This window comes from Pseudophryne corroboree, chromosome 8, assembly GCF_028390025.1.
Source record: "Pseudophryne corroboree isolate aPseCor3 chromosome 8, aPseCor3.hap2, whole genome shotgun sequence".
NCBI classification, from domain to species: Eukaryota; Metazoa; Chordata; class Amphibia; order Anura; family Myobatrachidae; genus Pseudophryne; species Pseudophryne corroboree.
The window spans coordinates 40,378,944-40,395,159 of record NC_086451.1 but is presented as its reverse complement, the minus strand read 5'-3'; the positions used below and the strand labels follow the sequence as shown (position 1 = coordinate 40,395,159).

At 48.0% G+C, this 16,216-nt stretch overlaps 1 protein-coding gene across 2 annotated transcripts in view; it reads left to right on the top strand.

The window, feature by feature from the left end:
- The first annotated feature begins 2,264 nt into the window (after positions 1-2,264).
- LOC134948351 (histo-blood group ABO system transferase-like) overlaps positions 2,265-16,216 on the top strand; it is a 97,068-nt gene continuing 83,116 nt past the window's right edge. Inside the window, exons 1-2 of one of the 2 annotated variants that reach the window (XM_063936278.1) lie at positions 2,265-2,324; positions 2,517-2,615. In XM_063936278.1, the coding sequence (XP_063792348.1) occupies positions 2,576-2,615 (40 nt within the window). In that variant the 5' untranslated portion in view covers positions 2,265-2,324; positions 2,517-2,575. The remainder of the gene's footprint in view (positions 2,325-2,516; positions 2,616-16,216) is intronic. The other variant, XM_063936277.1, reaches the window with a different exon arrangement.

The following is a 16,216-nucleotide window of genomic DNA, read 5'->3' as shown; positions in this document are numbered from 1 at the left end:
ATCTCTCCCCCTGTATAACACTTTGCCTTACCTTATCTCTTACCTGTATAACACTCTCCCCTATCTTATCTCTCCCCCTGTATAACACTCTCCTTCCTCCTCACTCCATCTGTATAACTAACTCTTCTTCCCCATATCTCTCTCTGTATAATACCCTCTCCTTTCTCTTCTCTCCCTCTGTATAACACCCTCTCCTTCCTCCTCGCTCCCTCCGTATAACACTCTTCTTCCTCGTATCTCTCTCTGTATAACACTCACTCCTTCCTCTTCTCTCCCTCTGTATAACACCCTCTCCTTCCTCCTCACTCCCTCTGTATAACACTCTCGCCTTCCTCCTCGCTTCCTCCATATAACACTCTCTTTTTCCTCATATCTCCCTCTGTATAACACTCTCTCCTTCCTCTTCTCTCCCTCTGTATAACATCCTCTCCTTCCTCCTCATTCCCTCCATATAACATTCTTCTTCCTCGTATTTCTCCCTGTATAACACCCTCTCCTTCATCTTCTCTCTCTGTATAACACCCTCTCCTTCCTCCTCTCTCTCTGTATAACACTCTCTCCTTCCTCCGCGCTCCCTCTGTATGACACTCTCTTCCTCGTCTCTCCCTCTCTATAACACTCTCTCCTTCCTCCTCGCTCCCTCTGTATAACAGCGCCACCTTTATCCCGGATTGGATGCTCCACCCTCCTGCAGTGTCTCCAGGGAGAGACATGATGACATGGGGGTTTGCATAAGAGGCATTCCAGCTCCCAGTGCAGCAGCAGCCCAGCAAGTCTGGAGTCAGACCTCCGGTGACCTTTTGCCCACCTGCCGTCAGTCACAGAGCTTGGGTTGGTGAGTGATGCTTAAACAAAAATGTTATTTTATATTTCTCTAATTGGCGGAATGTGTAAAAGGGTGCGCTACCTGGCGTAATGTGTAAAAGGGGGCTCTACCTGCTGCAATTTGTAAAATGGGGATCTACCTGGTGTAATGTGTGAGAGGGGCTCTACCTAGCGTAATGTATAAAAGGGGCTCTACATGGTGTGATGTGTGTAAGTGGCGTTACTGTGCGGCATAATTTGAGTAATGGAGACTACTGTGCAGCGTAATATAAATTGGTATATTTTTGTGGTCAAGTCCCTTCCCCATTAAGCCATGCCCCTATATTTTTGACATGCGCCTACGACGTGCACTGGACCTGTTTTAAATATTGGCGGACAGGCGGCGATGCTGCTTCTTGCACACAGCGCTAAAATGTCTAGTTACGGCACCGGCCTCAGACCGTCCACTTGTGCTCTAAGGTTGCGGGGGCTGCGCCGCTTTGGGAGACTTGCCTACTTTCTGGAGTAGGATGACGAAGCAGTTTCACCCGATTTTCGGAAGCCTCCTGGCCATTCCGGAAGGGTTGGTTCTATATTGGAGTGGGAGAAGGGACCTTCTGACGTATCTAGGGGAGGAGACACGTCACCAGGGGGAGGAGCTACGGGCGAACAGGGTACCCAAAAAGTACCCTCGCGGGCTCGCTTCGCTCGCCACGCTTCGGGCTCGGTGGCTCGCTTCGCTCGCCACCTGATTACTAAAGGTAATAGTTGGTGGCGTGGATAGTAGAGGAACTATCCCGCTGGCATAGCTCCTCCCCCTTGCGTCGTAACCCCTCCCCCTTACGGAAAAGGTCCCTTAGCCCACTTGATTCTAGCATCTACCATTGCGGAAGGGCAGGCAAGTATGCTGTGTAGGTGCAGTAAAGACCTGAATGCTAAATTAAATACATTTATGTTTATTGGTATGCTTTAAAATGACATGTACAGTACTGTATCTCAAAAAAGGTGAAATATATTACAATATAGAGAGTGTGAAAGAAATACTGTATGTAGAATATGTGTATTAAAATGGATTACAAACCCTGTGAGCACTGCATGTTTCCGAAACATGTAATTTGTGTTTTTTTTTGTATACTTCCTTTAATAAAAACTTCTGTAAATAACATTTCCCTGCCGTGTGTGCAGAGCCATCCATAGCAACGCATACAATACATGTGAGTGACACACAAAAGACCATGTATAGAGGAGTATTCAGCCTTTATTGCACAGAAATACACAGAGGAAGCAGGCAGCGCCCACAAGTTCTGTATCCCATTTCCATACCTCCCAACATGACCCTCTCCAGGAGGGACACAATGCTCTGCTTCTTGACTTTTCCTTAATTTATGATTGCCGACACCTGTATTGAACAGGGTAATGGATAAGAAAGGTGTTTCAGAACAGGTGATGGCAAGCATAAATTAAGAGGGAAGTCCAGGAGCAGAGCATTGTGTCCTTCCTGGAGAGGGTCATGTTGGGAGGTATGCATTTCAGTACACAAATTCTATTTTCTTTCACACTCTATATTTTTATATATCTCACCTTTTTTGATACACTGTATATATCATTTTAAAGACTACAAATAAAAATGTATTTATTTTCTTTAGAATGTAGGTCTTTGGTGCACCTACACAGTTACTCTTTATATTGTGTTTGTGTTTTATTATACTCAGATACCACACCCACCATTCAGCAGTTCATGCATGCAGAATAGACTGGGTGTCGGCTGTGGATGCTCCCAGCTCTGTTACTTACCATGCAGCTGGACAGACGTAAGTACAACTTATAACTATTATACTGGGGTTTCTAATGGGGGCATTCTGTGGGATTTATACTGCACATGGGATGGTGCAAATAAAGTCTGGAAAAGTCTAAAATGTTAGTGCTGCTTAGGAATAATATATCTTATCCAGAGTATGACTTGTGTATTGTATTCCAATGCACTCCCACCCTGTACCAAATACTCTATCACAAGCTTATCACTTAGTTTACTATTGCAGTTATCTGGGCTGACTTAATTACAGTATCTCAAGGGGTCATGTTGGAATGTCAGAAGTCTGTGCTTTCCTTATAACTCTAATTTCGTTCAGAACAGAAACTGTTTCAGAACCGTGAATTTTATTGACTCTAAACTTAATGATAACTGACTGATTTATATAAAATTCCTGTGCTTCATTTCATTTTTTAATCATTTTTGTTGCATTGTTTGTGTAAAACACAAAGCCAAACAAGGATTACTAACAACTACAACCGTGATTCCAGTTACTTTTCACCTGGGTGCCCCCTGGCAGTCAATTTGCATTATTTATACTCCCAACACTTGCAAAACAACACATTTGTGCTGAATTTTAGATAGGAATGTTTAAGTGTAGTCTTACCATACTATCCCTTTAAACTGGGACACTAATTACACAGGTTCTGTGGCTGGCTGACGTCAAGCTTACATTTCACTTGGTTTTAATCAGCCACAGAATTTATGTAATCCATGAGAGTCCCAGTTTAAAGGGATAGTATGGTATGCCTATTAAGTGTAGCACAGTAGCGGATCTTGCCACGGGCAAGCAGGACTTTTGCCCGAGGCGCCGCCTTCCGGAGGGCGCCGGCGCCATCCGGAGGGCGCCGCACCATGGCAAGATCCGCTGCTGCTGTGCTGTGCCCCCCGCTGCCCGTCTGTCCCGCTGCCCGCTGTGAAGGGAAACTAGCCGCTACGCGTCTAGTTTCCCTTCGTGGGCTGCCCGCTGTGAAGGGAAACTAGACGCTACGCATCTAGTTTCCCTTCCTGGAGAGGACCTTAACTGTAATGATGTGCGGTGCGCGTTGACGTCATCGCGCACCACACAGCAAAGGTCCTCTCCACGAAGGGAACTAGATGCTTAGCGTCTAGTTTTCTTTCGTGGAGAGGACCTTTGCTGTGCAGTGCGCGATGACGTCATCGCGCACCGCACTTCCTACTACAGTACAGGAGGCGTAATTGACCACGCCCCCTGCATGAAGCCACACCCCCTAATGCCGCCCGGGGCGCAAGAAGCCCCGGAACCAGCCCTGGTGTAGCTATATATAAAGGCAATATGTGTGCTAGACTTGAAAGAAGTGACACAAGATTAGAGTAAATTTACCCATACTTTCCTACTTTTGAAAAAGCATTTCAGGGAGACTGTGAAAGTAACACCTATCAGCGCGGATATTTACTGCTACATCTGAGAGTTGTGTCATAAACATGACTTACCTCCAAATGTAAATCTGAGCCCCAAAGTTAGTAAGTTCTACTAGTTGAAGAAATGACACTGATATTTTGCAGGATTTGTTTGTGTATTGTGCTTTACAAGAGGTTCCATATACTGTAAGTGGCTACAAATTTAAAATGCATGTAGCTATAGGGATCACTGTGCCTTATAACCAATGCAGGGAAATGGCACCGATGAGCCCATCTGAACGTATGTATCTCTTATTATTTTTTTTTTTTTTTTACCCAAGAATATAACGGCTACATAATGGGGATAAGGCGTAATCAGGGAGATTGCTGGTCTATTCAGGGAGTCGGGGAGATTGCTGCTATTTCAGGGAGTCTCCTGCAGAATGAGGGATGGTAGGCAACTACAGTATGCTGCATAATGGGGGGTAAGGGGCAATCAGGGAGATTGCTGGTCTATTCAGGGAGTCGGGGAGATTGCTGCTATTTCAGGGAGTCTCCTGCAGAATGAGGGAGGGTGGGCAACGATGACTTTACCTTGATGTTCACTTTACCATTACAGAGTGTTTTTCAAGTAGTCCTGAAAGCCACAGCAAGTACACCTGGGGGTACTAGTACCCTGGGTTGAGAACTACTGAACTACACCACTGCTATTTGCCATATTGATGCCGGCATTAAAAAAAAAAAATCACATGACCGTTTACTGCTTATCAAAAACCAAAGCAGAGATTCTTCCTAGACGTATAACATTTCATTTCCTGTAAGAGGAACTGTATTTTTAAGTTAATAACGTGGAGGAAAATAAAGACACCTGATCTATTTTGCACAGTTTATCATAACACTACTTAAGTGTAGGTAATTATTGTATTCACTGTGCAATTGAATAAACCCCTTTATGATATGCAAATGTTAGTATGTAAAGGGCAAAGCGGATTCCATTTCTGGGTGTGATTTAATCCCAAACCAAATAAACTGAAAGATCACTTTCATCTTTTGACTGTTTGGCTTTTTGTGGCAATGTGTATCTATGGAGCACTGCCGCTGTAACCAGAGAACAGAATTTCCGGACAAGGCCGGTCCCATGCCAGCCCTTTCAGCCTCCGAGTCTTGAGCACACAAGCTTGTACTGAGTGCAAACAGTCACTGATTATTAATGTAGTTCATTTGTCAGACGCCATAGTGCTGGCTTGTGGGTGTAACAGGACTTACATAAAACAGGGACGTACAAGCAGGGCCGGTTCTAGATCTCGAGGCGCCCAGGGTAAGAGTTTCCTTTGGCAACCCCCCCCCCCCCCCCCCCCCGCCCCAACAGGCAACGTAGGGCTAGTATGCGCCGGAGGCGCGCGTCAAAAATAAGGGGCGTGGCTTCATAGGGAAGGGGCATGGCCACAGAATAGTACCGATTCACATTACACCACACAGTAGTGTCCGTCAGTCACATTACACCACACAGTAGTGTCCGCCAGTCACATTACACCACACAGTAGTACCCCTTATACCATGTTAGAACTCCTTACACACATTACACCACAGTAGAGAAGAGCCCCTTATACACGTTACGCCAGGTAGCCCCTTATACACGTTACGCCAGGTAGCCCTTTATACACATTGCGCCAGGTAGCCCCTTATACACATTGCGCCAGGTAGCCCCTTATACACATTGCGCCAGGTAGCCCCTTATACACATTGCGCCAGGTAGCCCCTTATACACATTGCGCCAGGTAGCTCCTTATACACACTGTGACAGGTAGACCCTTAGACACATTGTACTTATTAAGTGCCCCTCCTATGCAATGCCCTCATTAGTAATGCACCCAGTGGTAATACCTCAGTGTAGTTGTGCCCCCTGTAGATTTGTCTCCAGTAGATGTGCCCCCTAGTAGCGCCGCTTACACACACACACAGAAAAAAAACAGCAACACACAATACTCACCAGCCCCGCTCCTGCTTTCCGACCGCTACTGCTCCGTCTCTGGCCGCCTGCTCCTCAGATCTATAGGAGAGACGTCATGGCGTCTCTCCCATAGCACCACACAGACACTAGAGGTCAATTAGCTGTGGTGCGGGAGGGCCGGGCGCCTGTGGGGTGTCTGCGGGTGCATCTGCAGGCCGCAGTGTCCCAGGCACCCACCCAGCTTTCCCGCGCCTAAAACCGCTCCTGCGCACATGGTAGACAATAAATGGTGACATGACTGGCTTGCAATCTATTGGCAAAAGGGCACAGGAGAGACTGCGGCTCAGAGTGAAAATGGGGATGGTGGGCCAGGGGAGACTCGCACCACACACCCTGCTCCCTGAACCCAGAGTATACTTGCATGATGCCAGCAAGCAGGTCCCTCCTCCTTCACCACTTTCTCTTCCCAGTTGCGTCTTCAGAAAAAAGGCACTGTACCAGAGCCATTGCTCGCATGTGAGCATACTCCATCTTCTCGAATATCACTAAGAAGTTGGCGCTGTGGAGGTGGAGGGAAAAACTTGCCAGCACCAGGCCAGATGTGAAGGGACCCGTTGCTAAGAGGAGGGGAGCCGCTGCACACAGGCCCCCCTTAGACATTAATACGCCTCTGTGCTGGAAGAAGAAGTGGTTATCTGCGAGTGTCTGAGAGGCAGGACAGAGGGAAAAGGGAGCATGGGGCCGCACTTCTGGGAGCAGCGAGACGGGAGTAGCAGAGTCATAAACAGTGGCGCACGCAGGGGGGGTTTCCGAGTACCTGGAAACCCCTCCTGAAGACCTGATTTTTTCATTTTAGAGACGGAGACAGCTGTGTCTCCGTCTCAGCAATAGCCGCGGCAGCGATCGCGGAGCTGCTTTAACAGAGAGCTCCATAGCTCTCTCTGCATAGTGCACACAGGAAGAGAAAGTCCGGAGGGAGCTGTTAGCTGCACATTCTCAACCACAGCAGCTCCCTCCTTCTTAGTGCTGCTGGTCTGCTCTACGCCCCTGGCTGGTACTGTATGTATAAATGTGTAACTGTATGTAAGTTTGTGCATGTATGCATGTACGTTTGTGTGTGTGTGTGTGCTGGTATATGTATGTATTAATGTGTGATATATATATATCCCCTGCTACTTTCAGCGTATTGCACTTGGGTGGTCATTCCAAGTTGTTCGCTCGCTAGCAGTTTTTAGCAGCCGTACAAACGCTATGCCGCCTCCCACTGGGAGTGTATTTTTGCTTAGCAGAAGTGCGAACGAAAGGATCGCAGAGCGGCTACAAAATTTTTTTGTGCAGTTTCAGAGTAGCTCCAGACCTACTCAGCGCTTGCGATCACTTCGGACTATTCAGTTCCTGTTTTGACTTCACAAACATGCCCTGCGTTCGCCCAGCCACGCCTGCGTTTTTCCTGGCATGCCTACGTTTTTTCGAACACTCCCTGGAAACGGTCAGTTGACACCCAGAAACGCCCTCTTCCTGTCAATCACTCTGCGGCCAGCAGTGCGACTGAAATGCTTCGCTAGACCTTGTGTGAAACTACATCGTTCGTTGTAATAGTACGACGCGCGTGCGCATTGCGCCGCATGCGCAGAAGTGCCTATTTTTTACCTGATTGCTCCACAGCGACCGAAATCTGCTAGCGGACAACTCGGAATGACCCCCTTGGTGCCTTACTATTTAATCATAAGCACAGGAGAAAATGTACATGCAGTACACACACACACACACACACACACACACACACACACACACACACACACACACTAATATAAATCCTTACACTCATAACTTAAGACATAAATGACAATAAAATTGAGAAGTAGGATAGTAATTAATATAATAATAATAATTAGCGAGAGAAAAGAAAACGGCAATGAGAAAAGGGCACGCTCCAACAATAGTAATAGACAGGACTGTAATGCAGTAATTTTACTGTTCCTATTACACTGTATAAAGTGGTTTGGGCAGGAGATTCAGGAGGGGAAGTGGCTACACAGGACTCATCAGGGGGCGAGGCTACACAGGGCCAGCCCAGCCAGTGAGACACTGCTGTTTATAAGATACAGTACTGTAATAGAGCGTGGAGGAAAGCCTGTGTGCAGTGCAGGGATGTGCGCTGAGCTAAATGGCACTTTCTACAGTCAAAACTCTGGCACAAACGTTACTCAACACAGGAAAGGTTCTGCCTCACCCCACCACACGTCACTGGTGCAGTGGCAAAACTATATAGAGTGCAGGGGATGCAGTTGCTATGGGGCCCAGCGGCTAATGGGGGAGGGTGGGGGGGCAAAAGGCAACCCCAATGCACCCTTTTTTTCTCTTAATTTTTTTTTTATATTTAATTACTGTTGCCATGCCGGGTTCGGGGCCAGCAGTGTAATTACTGGTAGGGAGGAGGACGGCTGAGGGACGTGTACTAATTGTGCATATATACTGTCACTTCCGTCAGCCGCGCACCGCCGGAGCCGCTACTGCAGGTGCAGCCACGCTTCTGGATTCTCTAGAACAAGCGGCTCACCTCCCTCCTCCCTACCAATAAGTATACTTGCTGGTAGTGCCCCGAACCTGGTGTGGCAGCAGTAAGTAAAAATAAAAAAAAATGAATAAAAATAAATGAAATTAAATAATAAATACATTTTAGAGAGTGAAGTGGGATGGCCTTCAGGACCCCCTCAAGCCAATAAGCCTCATTATAGCTGCATCCCCTACACCTTGTATAATTAGAGGATCCAGCCATGTCTGTCCATCTATGCACCCTCCCGTCCATTTGTCTAAACCCCATATGGTGCTCTATCTGTCCATTTGTCTGTCTATGCCACCTCCTGTCCATCTGTCCGTCTATACCCCAACATTGTGCTCTGTCTGCTCGTCTCTCCCTCTATTTCTCCTCCCATCCATCCATCCATGTGTCTATCTATGTCCCCTCCTGTTCATCCGTCTATACCCCCATATGGTGCTCTGTCTGTCTATGCCCCCTTCTGTCCATCCATGCCCCCATATTGTGCTCTATCCATTTATCAATGCCACCAACATCTGTCTGTGCCCCCATATGGTGCTCTCTGTTCGTGTGTCTATGCCCCCTTCTGTCCATCCATGCCCCCATATTGTGCTCTATCAATGCCACCAACATCTGTCTGTGCCTCCATATGGCGTTCTGTCCGTCCGTCTGTCCACCCATGCCCCCGTCCGTCCATCTCCCTTGTCCGATTCGTCCATCTATGTCTCCACCCACGTCCTGTGCTGTAGTCAAGTAGTGTCTCTCTTGCTCTCTCTCTCACCCCCCTCTCTACCTAACACACTCTCTCGCTACTCTTTCTCTCTCTCTCTCCCTGATATTGTTTCACTCTTTCTCTCATTCCCTCTTTTTTTTTTTTTTTTTAATGAAAACCCTCCTCTATCTAATCTATCTAATCTATCTAATCTATCTCACTCCTTTGTCTTTCTCCCCCTGGCACCCTCTTTCTCTCTACTCCCCTCTCTCTACTGAGATTTTGCTATGGAGCCCATAAAGTTCTAGTTATGCCCCTGCCGGTATCCGGACTCCAGGTCGACAGCACAAAGGTCGACGCCAATTGGTCGACACACCTTAGGTTGACATGGACAAAAGGTCGACAGGAACAAGGTCGACATGAGTTTTTCACGATTTTTTTCTTTTTTTGAACCTTTTCATACTTAACGATCCACGTGGACTATGATTGGAACGGTAAAGTGTGCCCGAAGCATGGCAAGCGAAGCGACGCGGTGCACTAATTGGGGTTCCCGGTCACTCTACGAAGAAAACGACACCAAAAAAAACATAAAAAACTCATGTCGACCTTTTTCCATGTCGACCTTTTGTCCACGTCGACCTAAGGTGTCGACCAATTGGCGTCGACCTAAGGTGTCGACCTTTGTGCTGTCGACCCTCAGTCCCAGACCCCCCCTGCCTGTGTGTCTATGTGACTATGTGTGACTTAAATGTGAGTGTTTATTACTTGCATGTGAGCTTCTGTTTGTGTGTGAAGTGCATGTGAGCATCTGTCTGTGTGTGTGACTTGTATGTCAGGAGACCGTAGGTCAGTAAACCACAGGGGTGGTAACGGCCGGCTTTGTACTGGTTCTCACAGCCTGCTGCTGCCGTATTGGGAATTGTGCCTGTATTTAATAATCATTAGCTACTCTGTGGTGCATGTACAATAAATCAGGGGTGTTGAATTGATGTGGATAGTGACCAAAGGACACGCAGAAAGTTCTACATGAAACAGTAAATATTTGGAAATGGATTAAAACAATTTTCCTCTTTATTCAAGGTGCACAGCCATTTACTCATATACTTATTATATTAAGGACTGAACTGAGGTGGAGTGTGCGCCTGTGTGTGTAATACAGTCAGAGCAAGGGGAAGAGTTTAATACATTGCAAGGGTGAGGGAATGTGTGTCAGTGATGCGGGGGTGTGTGATGCAGCGCAGGGGGAGGGAGTGTGATGCAGCGCAGGGGGAGGGAGCAGAGCCGGCCATAGGCATAGGCAAACTAGACAATTGCCTAGGGCATTTGATATACCTAGGGGCATCAGCATCTTCTGCTGATTAAAATGATATGCAGCATGCCTATATTCTATGTGTAGCATTTCATATGCAGATACAGCCACAGTCTCACACAGTATATAGGCATGCTGCATATTTTAATCAGTAGAAGCTGCTTGTGCATCCCAGCCACATAGCAATGCAAATAAGATGCATTTTCATTAAAAAAAATGTGCCCGACATTAGCATTGAGGCAAGATTTATGAGGACACATCTGTATTCAAGCAGAGGCAGAGGTCACAGTGTTAGTGGCAGTGTGAGTGCTGTGTGCATGTGAGTAGGTTGGTTGTGCAGTAGTGTTCGGAATATGTGTAAGGAGCATTATGTGTGTCATGTAAAAATGCATTAATAATGTACAACATATGTGTAAGGGGCACTATGTGTGTCATTATGTGTATAAGGGCATTAATAATGTGCAGCATATGTGTAATAGGGTACTACTGTATGTGTATAGGGGCACTAATAATGTGCAGCAAATGTGTAGGGGGCACTATGTGTGTCATTATGTGTATAAGGGCATTAATAATGTGCGGCATATGTGTAAGGGACATTACATGTAAAAGGGCATTAATAAAGGTTGTCATAATGTGTAAGGCGCATTATGTTTATAAGGACATTAATAATGTGTCTCATATGTGTAAGGGGCATTACTGTGTGGCATTATGTGTATAGAAAGGGCACTACTGTGTCGTCTAATGTGAATAAAGAGCAATAGGGTGTAGTGTAATGTGAATAAGGAGCAATTCAGTGTGATGTAATATGAACAATGGGCTCTACTGTGAGGAGTAACGTTTATAAGGTAAAGTGACACTACTGTGGGATGTAATATGAATTATGGACACTATCACATGATCAAATGTGAATAAAGTTGCAGTACTGTGTGGTGTAATTGGAATTGGGGTTACTATTGTGTGGCCATGCCCCTTGCCAGCAAAAACACACCCCTTTTTGGGCTGTGCACCAAATGTGCTAACTGTTCCTATTTAAAATATAGGGGGTACAAACCCCAAAATAAGGACTGCTGTGGGTGAGGGGTGATGGTGCTGGGAAAGAGGTGCAAGGTCAGAGGCGGAACCAGCGGTGGTGCTAGGGGGCACCAGACAAAATCTTGCCTAGGGCATCATATTGGTTAGGGCCGGCTCTGGGAGGGAGTGTGATGCGTGAGTGTGATACAGCGCAGGTCAAGGGGAGGGGGCGTGGTACAGCGCAGGTCAAGGGGAGGGAGTGTGATGCCGCGCAGGGGGAGGGAGTGTGATGCCGCGCAGGTGGTGGGAGTGTGATACAGGTGTCACGGACTCCGTGCCCAGCTGGCTCGTGAGGAGTACTTTTGCCAGCCTGTTTCTACATTCAGTGCGTATAGTGGGAGACTATAACTGTACATTATAGTATGCCGCACACTACCTGCAGTGACTATGGAGCTTTGCCTTGCCTAATGTGGCGGACATTAACTGGACAGTATATGGTTAATCTCTGACCTGTCATTTACTAGATACATTACAGTTTGCTATATGCCTTAGATGTGAGAAATAATCCCTCTTCCTATATAAGTATTGTGCCTATCAGTGAACAATATCTCTAGCCTGATATGTGTGTTATAGAATGTCTGAGTGTTTATACATAGGTATTGAATATTGGGGGTCATTCCGAGTTGATCGCTCGCTAGCTACTTTTAGCAGCCATGCAAACGCATAGTCGCCGCCCACGGGAGAGTGTATTTTCGCTTTGCAAGTGTGCGAACGCCTGTGCTGCCGAACTCTGCAAAAACATTTTGTGCAGTTTCTGAGTAGGTCTGAACTTACTCAGCCCTTGTGATCACTTCAGCCTGTCTGGTCCCGGAATTGACGTCAGACACCCGCCCTGCAAACGCTTGGACACGCCTGCGTTTTTACAAACACTCCCAGAAAACGGTCAGTTGCCACCCACAAACGCCCTCTTCCTGTCAATCTCCTTGTGATCGGCTGTGCGAATGGATTCGTTAAATCCATCGCTCAGCAATGATCCGCTTTGTACCCGTACGACGTGCCTGCGCATTGCGGTGCATACGCATGCGCAGTAATGAATTGATCGCTGTGCTGCGAAAAACGCCAGCGTGCGATCAGGTCAGAATGACCACCAATATATCTAGCCTGATATGTGTGTTCTAGAATGTCTGAGTGTTTATACATAAGGTATTGAATATGGGCCCTCATTCCGAGTTGTTCGCTCGTTATTTTTCTTCGCTTCGGTGCGATTTGTCGCAAACTGCGCATGCGCAATGTTCGCACTGCGGCTGCGCCAAGTAAATTTGCTAAGAAGTTTGGTATTTTACTCACGGCATTACGAGGTTTTTTCATCGTTCTGCCGATCGTAGTGTGATTGACAGGAAGTGGGTGTTTCTGGGCGGAAACTGGCCGTTTTATGGGAGTGTGTGAAAAAACGCTGGCGTTTTCGGGAAAAACGCGGGAGTGGCTGGAGAAACGGGGGAGTGTCTGGGCGAACACTGGGTGTGTTTGTGACGTCAAACCAGGAACGAAAAGGACTGAACTGATCGCACTGGAGGAGTAAGTCTCGAGCTACTCAGAAACTGCTAAGAATTTTCTCTTCGCTAATTTGCGAATCTTTCGTTTGCAATTCTGCTAAACTGAGATTCACTCCCAGAGGGCGGCGGCTTAGCGTGTGCAATGCTGCTAAAAGCAGCTAGCGAGCGAACAACTCGGAATGAGGGCCATTGTGTTATAGTTTGTAATACAATGTTTATTTGTTAGTATAAAATGTGTGAGACTGGGACATTCCACAAAGCCAGCCTCAGATTACCAGCACATACACCCCCCTCATTCTCCCCCACAATGGATTCCAAAGCCATTTTGTAGACCTAATTAAATGTCCATTGTTGTGGAAGGGCCCTTACCAGACGTGCAGGCACTGATTTTATCAGGGATTAAGGCTATACCTGGACACATTTACAGGCTGGATTGAAATGTCATCCAATCCCTGTAAAGGGCTGATCTGTTAAAAGCAGCTGCTTCATTTACCAATGCAGTTCATTTGCTGGAGGCCATTTGTTGGCGGTGGAATTGCAGTTACTTCCAGCAGCGGTGGGCCCATCCCCAAGCAGGAGAAGCCCACAGACCAGTGACCCAGTGTACCCACAGGAGGTGGATGGGCTGACTGGTAGCTGGTTACTACCAAGATTGGTAGGCAACTATTGGGCCAGATCAGCAAGACGTACCAGGAGAAGCTATCCCATCTAGGGGGCCCAGCAGTGTCTCACAACCGTGGAATGATTCAAGCCAATATACTCCCAGGAGGTGAGTATGGCCCTCATTCCGAGTTGATCGCTCGCTAGCTGCTTTTAGCAGCAGTGCAAACGCTAAGCCGCCCCCCTCTGGGAGTGTATTTCAGCTTAGCAGAAGTGCGACCGAAAGGTTAGCAGTTCTGCTATTAAATATTTTCATGCAGTTTCTGAGTAGCTCCAGACCTACTCCTGCAATCACTGCAGACCATTTAGTTCCTGTTTTGACGTCACAAACACGTCCTGCGTTCGGCCAGCCACTCCCCCGTTTCTCCTGGCACGCCTGCGTTATCTGCTGACACGCCTGCGTTTTTTAGCACACTCCCGGAAAACGGTCAGTTGCCACCCAGAAACGCCCATTTCCTGTCAATCACTCACCGATCAGTAGAGCGACTGAAAAGCGTCGCTCGGCCTTGTGTAAAACTGCATAGGTTTTTGTGAAAGTACGTCGCGCGTGCGCACTGCGGCCCATACGCAGAAAAGCCGATTTTTAGCCTGATCGCTGCGCTGCGAACAACGGCAGCTAGCGATCAACTTGGAATGACCCCCTATGACTGCTAAGGGGGGGAAGGGTTTCTGAGTGTGGTTTTGCCTAATTAATATATTCTTAACTGTATTGATATTAATGCTACCTGTAAATATTGTAGATATTGTGGTTACTGGTTTACATTTATAGTTAGGGGGAGATTCAATTGTTTGAAATGTCAGTTGGGTGTCTGTTTTTTTTTTTTTCCTGTCTATTAGATAGGAAATAACAGACACCCAACTGACATTTCAAACAATTGAATCTCACCCTTAAGTCCTGTACACACTGGCCGATATATCACGGGTCCATCGGCCAGTGTGTATAGCCGATACGTCTGTGAACTCCGTCGTTCACAGACGTATTGCGTCGGCCCCGCAGCACAGCCGACGGCCAATATATCTACCGATATATTGGCGCGTCGCTGTGTGTGTACGGCGGTCGGCCGACCGCCCGTACACATGCTGCGGCGGCCGGCGGTGATTGACAGCTGAACTGGGCATGCGTGTGAACACGCCCGCCCAGTTCATGACGTCAGTCCCCGACGGATCGGGCAGTGTGTATGCTCAACACACTGCACGATCCGTCCAAAGATATATCTGCTGATCAATTGATCTGCAGACAGGGCCAGCTCCAGGCATGTTCGACTAGAGTGGCCGCGCGGGGCGCCACCCTTAATGGGCGCCGCCATAGTTGTACCTGGAGCAGGCCCTGTACACTGCAGCTCTCCCCGCCGTCCCCGGCCTTTCACTGTGTGCGCGCGGCGCCGGCGTCTGATGTCAGAAGCCGGCGCCGCCCAGCACGCATGGAGCGCTCGGGAACAGACAGTCGGTGCCCTCAGACAGCAGCACTCCCCCCGCCCAGCGCCTCTGCAGGTTTTGTGGGGATCATCGGGCACTGTGTGGGGGCACATCTGTCACTGTGGGGTCATATCTGTCACTGTGTGTGTGGTCATATCTGTCACTGTGTGTGTGGTCATATCTGTCACTGTGTGTGTGGTCATATCTGTCACTGTGTGTGGTCATATCTGTCACTGTGTGTGTGGTCATATCTGTCACTGTGTGGGCATTTATGTATCTGTCACTGTGTGGGGGCACATCTGTCACTGTGTGGGGGCACATCTGTCACTGTGTGGGGGCACATCTGTCACTGTGGGGGCATTTATGTATCTGGCACTGTGGGGGCATTTATTTCTCTGGCACTGTGGGGGCATATCTGCACTGTTGGGGCATTTATTTCTCTGGCACTGTGGGGGCATTTATTTCTCTGACGTCCTAGTGGATGCTGGGAACACCGTAAGGACCATGGGGAATAGCGGGCTCCGAAGGAGGCTGGGCACTCTAAAAAGATTTATGACTACCTGGTGTGCACTGGCTCCTCCCACTATGACCCTCCTCCAAGCCTCAGTTAGATCTTGTGCCCGGCCGAGATTGGATGCACACTAGGGGCTCTCCTGAGCCCTTAGAAAGAAAGTATATATTAGGTTTTTTATTTTCAGTGAGACCTGCTGGCAACAGGCTCACTGCAGCGAGGGACTAAGGGGAGAAGAAGCGAACTCGCCTGCTTGCAGCCGGATTGGGCTTCTTAGGCTACTGGACACCATTAGCTCCAGAGGGATCGACCGCAGGCCCAGTCCTTGGTGTTCGGTCCCGGAGCCGCGCCGCCGTCCCCCTTACAGAGCCAGAAGCAAGAAGAGGTCCGGAAAAACGGCGGCAGAAGACATCAGTCTTCACCAAGGTAGCGCACAGCACTGCAGCTGTGCGCCATTGCTCCTCATACACACTTCATACTCCGGTCACTGAGGGTGCAGGGCGCTGGGGGGGGGCGCCCTGAGAAGCAATAATAACACCTTGGCTGGCAAAAATTCCACAATATATAGTCCCAGAGGC